Source organism: Saccoglossus kowalevskii, chromosome 2 (genome assembly GCF_978046115.1).
Source record: "Saccoglossus kowalevskii chromosome 2, keSacKowa6.1, whole genome shotgun sequence".
Classification (NCBI taxonomy): Eukaryota; Metazoa; Hemichordata; class Enteropneusta; family Harrimaniidae; genus Saccoglossus; species Saccoglossus kowalevskii.
In genome coordinates, this window is record NC_140642.1 from 30,787,281 (window position 1) to 30,799,875 (window position 12,595).

General features: G+C 36.2%; 1 protein-coding gene across 2 annotated transcripts in view; it reads left to right on the forward strand.

The window, feature by feature from the left end:
* LOC100376063 (tectonin beta-propeller repeat-containing protein 2-like) overlaps positions 1-12,595 on the forward strand; it is a 41,145-nt gene that overhangs the window by 12,357 nt on the left and 16,193 nt on the right. The window contains exons 1-2 of one of the 2 annotated variants that reach the window (XM_085494165.1): positions 9,980-10,165; positions 10,784-11,025. In XM_085494165.1, coding sequence (XP_085350291.1) covers positions 10,018-10,165; positions 10,784-11,025 — 390 coding nt within the window. In that variant the 5' untranslated portion in view covers positions 9,980-10,017. Of the gene's footprint in view, positions 1-9,979; positions 10,166-10,783; positions 11,026-12,595 lie in introns of those variants that run through there. The other variant, XM_078009594.2, reaches the window with a different exon arrangement.

Genomic DNA, 12,595 nt, shown 5'->3' on the forward strand with positions numbered 1-12,595 from the left:
CCGCTAAAGTTTTTATTGCTGATATTTATTACACATGAGTTGTACTATATACCATAAAAAAATCTAGACGCCTAGACCCTCAGAAAGTGGTCAAACAGCCACTTCCGGTTTTATTTCAATCCAATATGGCTGCCAAATTAATTGACCAATCAAAATTCTGAAAGCATGTTGCACCAGTTCACATTAGGGACTATCAGTATAGAACATTATCAGACCATTCCGTTTAGTGGATTTCTCAAACGGCTTGACGAAAAAAGTTACGGAAGAAAGAAAGAAAGAAGAAAGAAGAAAAAACCGGACAATAAGAATAGGGGCCTCGCCCTTGGGGCTTGGGCCCCTAATTAAAGCCGCAAGCGGCATCACCGGGGCCCAAGCTGACAAGATTCTGTTTCGTAATTAATGTGGTCACATGTTAGACAATCAGGTAGCTTGAATTATCAGTAACATGGGGTCGAAATGAAGTTGGTACCATGTATTTACCTGGTTTGGTTATCGAAATATGGTTTTCCGGATATATAATGAGCCATGTTCTTATGCACAATAATGAGATTACATAATCATATATAGCCATTTCTAATGTCAGTTACATCTTTCATTCAATGTCTTCATAATGACACTAGTTACATGTCCTGCTCTGCGACAGTGTTTTAGATATGACTGCTTTGCATATTAATGAGTTCACATGACCATATATGGTCATCTGTTATTTTAATCAAATCTCTTGTTCACTGTTGTCATAATAACACAGGATTCATCTTCCTAACTGCAATAGTGTTTAAGATATAATGGTTATGCATATTAATGAGTTCACATGACCATATATGGTCATCTGTTCTTTTAATCAAATCTGTTGTCATAATAACTCAGGATTCATCTTCCTAACTGCAACAGTGTTTAAGATATAATAGTTATGCATATTAATGAGTTCACATGACCATATATGGTCATCTGTTATTTTTAATCAAATCTCTTGTTTACTGTTGTCATGATAACACAGGATTCATCTTCCTAACTACAACAGTGCTTGAGATATATCAGTTATGCATATTAATGAGGTTAGAAGCCCCCACCCCCATGGGTGCTCAGCCACGTGGCCTAGCAGTGTGCTATTGGGGCAAAATGATGCATCTGATGACACAAATGCACATACAAAATTTGAAAGAGATCAGACTAATACAAAACATGCAGTTGCATAATTTCTATTTTGACAAAATCCAAGATGGCGGCCAAACCACGTGACTGATCAAAATAATATTATTTTTCTCATATGGAGCTAAGGCCAGGCATGGTAAATATAAAAACATTTAGTAGATTGGTTGAATCGTCTCTGAGAAACAAATACCCAAACTTTTGGTCAATTTTGCTTAAAATCCAAAATGGCGGCCAAACCATGTGACTGATCTGAATTTTTTTTTAGGTTTCTGAAAGGGCTTGATACACAGATGCCATGAAGCAAAATTTAAAATATTCCCTAAAGTGTTGCCAGAGTAAAAAACTCCTTCCTGTTTAGAAGAAATCCAAAATGGTGGCCAAACCACGTGACCAATCGTAAACATTTTTTCAAACATAAATGGGATTCATATATAGAAGCTAAATACTACATATGAGAGCATTCTGTATGGTGGTTCTGAAGAAGAAGATTTTTAAGTGTTTTTTGCCGTTTTTAGGAAAAACAAAATGGCGGGAAAAGTCACATGACCGCTAAACTTTTTATTGCTGATGTTTATTACACATGAGTTGTACTATATACCATAAAAAAATCTAGACGCCTAGACCCTCAGAAAGTGGTCAAACAGCCACTTCCGGTTTTATTTCAATCCAATATGGCTGCCAAACTAATTGACCAATCGAAATTCTGACAGCATGTTGCACCAGTTCACATTAGGGACTATCAGTATAGAGCATTATCAGACCATTCTGTTCAGCAGTTTTCTCAAACGGCTTGACGAAAAAAGTTACGGAAGAAAGAAAGAAGAAAGAAATTAAAGCCGCAAGCGGCGTCACCGGGGCCCAAGCTGACAAGATTCTGTTTCATAATTAATGAGGTCACATGTTAGACAATCAGGTAGCTTGAATTATCAGTAACATGAGGTCGAAATGAAATTGGTACCATGTATTTACCTGGTTTGGTTATCGAAATATGGTTTTCAGGATATATAATGAGCCATGTTCTTATGCACAATAATGAGATTACATAATCATATATAGCCATTTCTAATGTCAGTTACATCTTTCATTCAATGTCTTCATAATGACACTAGTTACATGTCCTGCTCTGCGACAGTGTTTCAGATATGACTGCTATGCATATTAATGAGTTTACATGACCATATATGGTCATCTGTTATTTTAATCAAATCTCTTGTTCACTGTTGTCATAATAACACAGGATTCATCTTCCTAACTGCAACAGTGTTTAAGATATAATGGTTATGCATATTAATGAGTTCACATGACCATATATGGTCATCTGTTATTTTAATCAAATCTCTTGTTCACTGTTGTCATAATAACACAGGATTCATCTTCCTAACTGCAACAGTGTTTAAGATATAATGGTTATGCATATTAATGAGTTCACATGACCATATATGGTCATCTGTTATTTTAATCAAATCTCTTGTTCAACATTGTCATAATAACACAGGATTCATCACCCTAACTGCGACAGTGTTTAAGATATAATGGTTATGCATATTAATGAGTTCACATGACCATATATGGTCATCTGTCATTTTAATGAAATCACTTTTTTAATGTTGTCATAATAACACGGGTTTCATCTCCCTAACTGCAACAGAGCTTGAGATATATCAGTTATGCATATTAATGAGGTTAGAAGCCCCCACCCCATGGGTGCCCAGCCACGTGGCCTAGCAGTGTGCTATTGGGGCAAAATGATGCATCTGATGACACAAATGCACATACAAAATTTGAAAGAAATCAGACTAATACAAAACATGTAGTTGCATAATTTCTATTTTCACAAAATCCAAGATGGCGGCCAAACCACGTGACTGATCAAAATAATATTATTTTTCTCGTATGCAGCTAACGCCAGGCATGGTAAATATAGAAACATCTAGTAGATTGGTTGAATCGTCTCTGAGAAACAAATACCCAAACTTTTGGTCAATTTTACTTAAAATCCAAAATGGCGGCCAAACCATGTGACTGATCTGAAATTTTTTTTTGGTTTCTGAAAGGGCTTGATACACAGATGCCATGAAGCAAAATTGAAAATATTCCCTCAAGTGTTGCCAGAGTAAAAAACTACTTCCTGTTTAGAAGAAATCCAAAATGGTGGCCAAACCACGTGACCAATCGTAAACATTTTGTCAAACATAAATGGGATTCATATATAGAAGCTAAATACTACATATGAGAGCATTCTGCTTGGTGGTTCTGAAGAAGAAGATTTTTGAGTGTTTTATGCCGTTTTTAGGAAAAACAAAATGGCGGGAAAAGTCACATGACCGCTAAAGTTTTTATTGCTGATATTTATTACACATGAGTTGTACTATATACCATAAAAAAATCTAGACGCCTAGACCCTCAGAAAGTGGTCAAACAGCCACTTCCGGTTTTATTTCAATCCAATATGGCTGCCAAACTAATTGACCAATCGAAATTCTGAAAGCATGTTGCACCAGTTCACATTAGGGACTATCAGTATAGAGCATTATCAGACCATTCCGTTCAGCGGTTTTCTCAAACGGCTTGACGAAAAAAGTTACGGAAGAAAGAAAGAAAGAAAGAAAGAAGAAATTAAAGCCGCAAGCGGCGTCACCGGGGCCCAAGCTGACAAGATTCTGTTTCGTAATTAATGTGGTCACATGTTAGACAATCAGGTAGCTTGAATTATCAGTAACATGAGGTCAAAATGAAGTTGGTACCATGTATTTACTTGGTTTGGTTATCAAAATATGGTTTTCAGGATATATAATGAGCCATGTTCTTATGCACAATAATGAGATTACATAATCATATATTACATAATCATATATAGCCATTTCTAATGTCAGTTACATCTTTCATTCAATGTCTTCATAATGACACTAGTTACATGTCCTGCTCTGCGACAGTGTTTCAGATATGACTGCTATGCATATTAATGAGTTCACATGACCATATATGGTCATCTGTTATTTTAATCAAATCTCTTGTTCACTGTTGTCATAAGAACACAGGATTCATCTTCCTAACTGCAACAGTGTTTAAGATATAATGGTTATGCATATTAATGAGTTCACATGACCATATATGGTCATCTGTTAATCAAATCTCTTGTTCACTGTTGTCATAATAACACAGGATTCATCTTCCTAACTGCGACAGTGTTTTAGATATGACTGCTATGCATATTAATGAGTTCACATGACCATATATGGTTATCTATTATTTAATCAAATCTCTTGTTCACTGTTGTCATAATGACACAGGACACATCTTTCATTCAATGTCTTCATAATGACACTAGTTACATGTCCTACTCTGCGACAGTGTTTCAGATATGACTGCTATGCATATTAATGAGTTCACATGACCATATATGGTCATCTGTTATTTTAATCAAATCTCTTGTTCACTGTTGTCATAAGAACACAGGATTCATCTTCCTAACTGCAACAGTGTTTAAGATATAATGGTTATGCATATTAATGAGTTCACATGACCATATATGGTCATCTGTTATTTTAATCAAATCTCTTGTTCACTGTTGTCATAATAACACAGGATTCATCTTCCTAACTGCGACAGTGTTTTAGATATGACTGCTATGCATATTAATGAGTTCACATGACCATATATGGTTATCTGTTATTTTAATCAAATCTCTTGTTCACTGTTGTCATAATAACACAGGATTCCACTTCCTAACTGCAACAGTGTTTGAGATATGACAGTTATGCATATTAATGAGCTCACATGACCATATATGGTCATTTGTTATTTTAATCGAATCTCTTGTTCAAGGTTGTCATAATAACACAGGATTCATCATCCTAACTACAACAGTGCTTGAGTTATAACAGTTATGCATATTAATGAGGTTAGAAGCCCCCACCCCATGGGTGCCCAGCCACGTGGCCTAACATTGTGCTATTGGGGCAAAATGATGCATCTGATGACACAAATGCACATACAAAATTTGAAAGAAATCAGACTAATACAAAACATGTAGTTGCATAATTTCTATTTTCACATAATCCAAGATGGCGGCCAAACCACGTGACTGATCAAAATAATATTATTTTTCTCGTATGCAGCTAAGGCCAGGCATGGTAAATATAAAAACATATAGTAGATTGGTTGAATCGTCTCTGAGAAACAATTACCCAAACTTTTGGTCAATTTTGCTTAAAATCCAAAATGGCGGCCAAACCATGTGACTGATCTGAAATTTTGTTTAGGTTTCTGAAATAGTTTGATATACAGATGCCATGAAGCAAAATTGAAAATAATCCCTCAAGTGTTGCCAGAGTAAAAAACTACTTCCTGTTTAGAAGAAATCCAAAATGGTGGCCAAACCACGTGACCAATCGTAAACATTTTTTCAAACCTAAATCGGATTCATATATAGAAGCTAAATACAACACATGAGAGCATTCTACTTGGTGGTTCTGAAGAAGAAGATTTTTAAGTGTTTTTTGCCGTTTTTAGGAAAAACAAAATGGCGGGAAAAGTCACATGACCGCTAAAGTTTTTATTGCTGATATTTATTACACATGAGTTGTACTATATACCATAAAAAAAATCTAGACACCTAGACCCTCAGAAAGTGGTCAAACAGCCACTTCCGGTTTTATTTCAATCCAATATGGCTGCCAAACTAATTGGCCAATCAAAATTCTGAAAGCATGTTGCACCAGTTCATAGTAGAGCCTATCATTACAGAGCATTTTCAAACTATTTGGTTCAGCAGTTTTCTCAAACGGCTCGACGAAAAAAGTTACGGAAGAAAGAAAGAAAGAAAGAAAGAAAAAACTGAACGATAATAATAGGGGCCTCGCCCTTTGGGCTTGGGCCCCTAAAAACCGGACAATAAGAATAGGGGCCTCGCCCTTTGGGCTTGGGCCCCTAATTAAAGCCGCAAGCGGCGTCACCGGGGCCCAAGCTGATAAGATTCTGTTTCATAATTAATGAGGTCACATGTTAGACAATCAGCTGCAGGTAGCTTGTATTATCAGTAACATGAGGTCAAAATGAAGTTGGTACCATGTATTTACCTATTTTGGTTATCGAAATATGGTTTTCAGGATATATAATGAGCCATGTTCTTATGCACAATAATGAGATTACATAATCATACATTGCCATTTCTAATGTCAGTTACATCTTTCATTCAATGTCTTCATAATGACACTAGTTACATGTCTTGCTCTGCGACAGTGTTTCAGATATGACTGCTATGCATATTAATGAGTTCACATGACCATATATGGTCATCTGTTATTTTAATCAAATCTCTTGTTCACTGTTGTCATAATGACACAGGATTCATCTTCCTAACTACAACTGTGTTTAAGATATAATGGTTATGCATATTAATGAGTTCACATGACCATATATGGTCATCTGTTATTTTAATCAAATCTCTTGTTCACTGTTGTCATAATAACACAGGATTCATCTTCCTAACTGCAACAGTGTTTAAGATATAATGGTTATGCATATTAATGAGTTCACATGACCATATTTGGTCATCTGTCATTTTAATGGAATCACTTTTTTAATGTTGTCATAATAACACAGGTTTCATCTCCCTAACTGCAACAGAGCTTGAGATATATCAGTTATGCATATTAATGAGGTTAGAAGCCCCCACCCCATGGGTGCCCAGCCACGTGGCCTAGCAGTGTGCTATTGGGGCAAAATGATGCATCTGATGACACAAATGCACATAGAAAATTTGAAAAAAATCAGACTAATACAAAACATGTAGTTGCATAATTTCTATTTTCACAAAATCCAAGATGGCGGCCAAACCACGTGACTGATCAAAATAATATTATTTTTCTCATATGGAGCTAAGGCCAGGCATGGTAAATATAAAAACATCTAGTAGATTGGTTGAATCGTCTCGGAGAAACAAATACCCAAACTTTTGGTCAATTTTGCTTAAAATCCAAAATGGCGGCCAAACCATGTGACTGATCTGAAATTTTTTTTAGGTTTCTGAAAGGGCTTGATACACAGATGCCATGAAGCAAAATTGAAAATAATCCCTCAAGTGTTGCCAGAGTAAAAAACTACTTCCTGTTTAGAAGAAATCCAAAATGGTGGCCAAATCACGTGACCAATCGTAAAAAAATGTTCAAACATAAATGGGATTCATATATAGAAGGTAAATACTACATATGAGAGCATTCTACTTGGTGGTTCTGAAGAAGAAGATTTTTAAGTGTTTTTTGCCGTTTTTAGGAAAAACAAAATGGCGGGAATAGTCACATGACCGCTAAAGTTTTTATTGCTGATATTTATTACACATGAGTTGTACTATATACCATAAAAAAATCTAGACGCCTAGACCCTCAGAAAGTGGTCAAACAGTCACTTCCGGTTTTATTTCAATCCAATATGGCTGCCAAACTAATTGTCCAATCGAAATTCTGAAAGCATGTTGCACCAGTTCACATTATGGACTATCAGTATAGAGCATTATCAGACCATTCCGTTCAGGGGTTTTCTCAAACGGCTTGACGAAAAAAGTTACGGAAGAAAGAAGAAGAAGAAGAAGAAGAAGATTAAAGCCGCAAGCGGCGTCACCGGGGCCCAAGCTGACAAGATTCTGTTTCATAATTAATGTGGTCACATGTTAGACAATCAGGTAGCTTGAATTATCAGTAACGTGAGGTCAACATGAAGTTGGTACCATGTATTTAACTGGTTTGGTTATCGAAATATGGTTTTCAGGATATATAATGAGCCATGTTCTTAATAATGAGATTACATAATCATATATAGCCATTTCTAATGTCAGTTACATCTTTCATTCAATGTCTTCATAATGACACTTGTTACATGTCCTGCTCTGCGACAGTGTTTTAGATATGACTGCTTTGCATATTAATGAGTTCACATGACCATATATGGTCATCTGTTATTTTTAATCAAATCTCTTGTTCACTGTTGTCATAATAACACAGGATTCATCTTCCTAACTGCAACAGTGTTTAAGATATGACTGCTATGCATATTAATGAGTTCACATGACCATATATGGTTATCTGTTATTTTAATCAAATCTCTTGTTCACTGTTGTCATAATAACACAGGATTCATCTTCCTAACTGCAACAGTGTTTAAGATATAATGGTTATGCATATTAATGAGTTCACATGACCATATATGGTCATCTGTTATTTTAATCAAATCTCTTGTTCACCGTTGTCATAATGACACAGGATTCATCTTCCTAACTGCAACAGTGTTTGAGATATAACGATTACGCATATTAATGAGCTCACGTGACTATATATGGTCATCTGTTATTTTAATCAAATCTTTTGTTCAATGTTGTCATAATAACACAGGATTCCACTTCCTAACTGCAAAAGTGTTTGAGATATGACAGTTATGCATATTAATGAGCTCACATGACCATATATGGTCATTTGTTATTTTAATCGAATCTCTTGTTCAAGGTTGTCATAATAACACAGGATTCATCATCCTAACTACAACAGTGCTTGAGTTATAACAGTTATGCATATTAATGAGGTTAGAAGCCCCCACCCCATGGGTGCCCAGCCACGAGGCCTAACAGTGTGCTATTGGGGCAAAATGATGCATCTGATGACACAAATGCACATACAAAATTTGAAAGAAATCAGATTAATACAAAACATGTAGTTGCATAATTTCTATTTTCACAAAATCCAAGATGGCGGCCAAACCACGTGACTGATCAAAATAATATTATTTTTCTCGTATGCAGCTAAGGCCATGCATGGTAAATATAGAAACATCTAGTAGATTGGTTGAATCGTCTCTGAGAAACAAATACCCAAACTTTTGGTCAATTTTACTTAAAATCCAAAATGGCGGCCAAACCATGTGACTGATCTGAATTTTTTTTTAGGTTTCTGAAAGGGCTTGATACACAGATGCAATGAAGCAAAATTGAAAATATTCCCTCAAGTGTTGCCAGAGTAAAAAACTACTTCCTGTTTAGAAGAAATCCAAAATGGTGGCCAAACCACGTGACCAATCGTAAACATTTTGTCAAACATAAATGGGATTCATATATAGAAGCTAAATACTACATATGAGAGCATTCTGCTTGGTGGTTCTGAAGAAGAAGATTTTTGAGTGTTTTATGCCGTTTTTAGGAAAAACAAAATGGCGGGAAAAGTCACATGACCGCTAAAGTTTTTATTGCTGATATTTATTACACATGAGTTGTACTATATACCATAAAAAAATCTAAACGCCTAGACCCTCAGAAAGTGGTCAAACAGCCACTTCCGGTTTTATTTCAATCCAATATGGCTGCCAAACTAATTGACCAATCGAAATTCTGAAAGCATGTTGCACCAGTTCACATTAGGGACTATAAGTATAGAGCATTTTCAGACTATTAAGTTCAGCAGTTTTCTCAAACGGCTTGACGAAAAAAGTTACGGAAGAAAGAAAGAAGAAAGAAAAAACCGGACAATAAGAATAGGGGCCTCGCCCTTCAGGCTTGGGCCCCTAAATAAATGAAAGCTACAATGTACAAATCCAAGTGATGAAGTCCAATGATAAGGATATTTAAACACTGACTTTGTAAATATTGTGAGTTGTTTAATGGTGTTGAGCATAAGTAGGTGAGCAACAATAGGTCTACTGTACTTTCCAGTAACCTGATTTACTATTCAGTGCACACTTTGGTTTATCACTGGAGCGTGTCAGGTTTAAACTTTTTACACCACACCTTATCGGTTATACAGTTGCTTAACCCCAGTGGTCATGTTTTAGCTGAAATTGGGCAATTGCGAACTAGCTTGGCTGTATCGTGTCGATATCCTAATTATGGGGAATGGTCCAAGTGGACAGATTCCAGTTACACTGCCTCCCTCTGTTATAGAAGCGATATATAATGAAAAGCCGTACAAGGATTTAGACTGGCGGTGTCTACAGCCTGAGATTACGACAGCGTTGATAAGTTACAAAGCTAATGGTATGTTTAATTGCACGTGGGACTCACAGCAGTATATTAGTTTGCTAGATTGAACGTTTGTACTAATTGTATTTGACTGTGATTTTTTTACCACTGGCCATCTACCTGTCAGGTTTGTCTAAAAAAGTGTTAGTAATCTTCATAAAATCTGAGTTTCTGTAATAATAAGTTTGTATTAGCTTCATGTTTTTTTTGGAATTTGGTTTTTGAATTCCTATTATTATACTAGTTTTATTATTTTATTTTATTTACAGCTTTTGTTTTTCTATTGATTTTACATCGTGTGTGTATGACTATTTCATTGTTATGCTACACCATATTCCTTTACACGTTGCCAAGCGGTCAGTGACCTTATAAAGACTAACATGCATGTGAAAGGTTTAAATTTGGTTTGATGCTGTGAAGGTTGTTCTGAACACACCTGTATTTTTTTCAAAATTTCAGTCTTAAAAGTAGACACAATGAAAAGATATTTTGCAGAATTTTATCCGAAACATGTTCTGTTTTGTTTATAACTAACATAATGGTATATCAGCCTCTTTCATCAAATGGACAATGACGTTCATTCATTCAGGACACCAAGTTATTCATATAAGTTTTATTTTCTTCACATTTCAGTTGCGCCAGCAGTGTTGGAACCACAGTCAGTGATTGGGAAAGATGTGATACTAAAAGAGTTTAAGCCACTATCTTATTTACATAATCTTCTACCACACAAAGCTCAAAAGGGGATTAAAAACATTGATATTGAGCTAACATGTATCGATGTGAACACAAACTACATTGGACTTGGATCGAATATTGGATTGGTATTTCTATTTGATAGAAAACACCAACAGCTTGTGAGGTTGAAATGTGAGGTAAGGTAACATATTGCTGATATTAAATCCATGTTTGCTTTATTTCTGGTTTGGGTTGATTATTTTGAAAAAGTGAAGTACCGTAAAAACCCGCAAATAAGCGCCACCCTCAATTAAGAGCCACTCAGCGAAAATTTGTTACATTTGACCCTCCATTAAGAGCCACCAAGAGTTGAGTGGTTTTGTCAATAAGAACCCTGAAATAAGCGCCAGCCGCCAGGTTGTTTACAATCTGGCAGACACCGAGCTTGTCGTGCCTCACTTCCACCCTGCATTGTTTATTGCCCCATAGAAGGTGTGAGACAAATAAAGATTATCCCCATAACTTGCCTGATGTCCTGTGTAATTGAGAACGGAAGAATGATAGACGAAAGAAATGAACTGAGAGCGTGAATGTGACTGTCAACTTGTCCATTTTATATTTCTGACACACAATCGACCAATTCACAAACTATTCATAGTAACTACTAGTATGTTTTTTGCCGAAACACCGAAGGATCACGTTGAGATATTCCATGGAGCTAAAAAAAGATTTTTTTTTAGCTCCATGGATATTCATTGTCAATGTTGTCTTTATAACCAAGTAAAGAACGTCACGATTTTAGAACGCCTTTATCGGAAAATCGGAGGTATCGAAAATACATTCTCACAGACGGACCGGAACAGGAAGTCAGCAGAAAACAAAAGATTTTTTCCTTAGCGTGGGGGAAAACAGAGGTGTTAATCCGGTCCTGGCAACGTTTGAGGGATCGTGACGTAGCTCCGACCAGGGAGCTGTAATGCTCCGACTGTGAGAATGTAATGATTACGCAGCCCACTCTCGCTGATCGTGATTTTGGGTTATTTTTTGCATTTCATTTGAGACGTTCGTTTTGGGGTGATTCGAGACAAAATCTTCAGGGAAGTAACAAAATAACTGGCATTAGTTTGGAGAGGACTCTCTTGCCGAAAATAATCAAAATTGAAGTCGAATGGATTAGTTCCACAAACTTGCGCGATCAACTTGTCTTACAGCAAAGTGAAGTCTACGTGACCCGCTGACCCAAATATTTAAATTAGCTATTTGTGAGAATTGAAAATAATCTGAACTTGTACCAATCAGAAAATGCCTTGTAACAGGCCTGGGCTTTCGTGAATGATTTCGTCTCTCCGATTGGTCACAGGAAATTATTTTTAATACATGTAATTGTTACTTTCTCGGTATCGTTTCGTATTTGGTTATATAGGGGTGGGGCTATAGTTTGACCCCGTTTGCGTGGACTGTGAAGTACGTGAATATCATTAACATATCATTATAAGCTGGCTTGATTATGAAACAGGAAATATAAACCAAAGCTGTACTGTCAGACGTCTAGCGCAATTAAAACAATGCCCAAGTACCCAAGCTGTAAAAATCTATAGAAAAACGTGTTTTTATTTATTGTTTTTGCCATAAATACAAGTGATTGGGCATCATTTTCTTCATTCGTTCCATGCTTGCTTTGCAAGTATGTCTTCTCCTGTCGCTGCTGGTCAGATCAATTCTATCCGAAACTATTTTATATCGTCACCAAATCAACCACAACGCCAG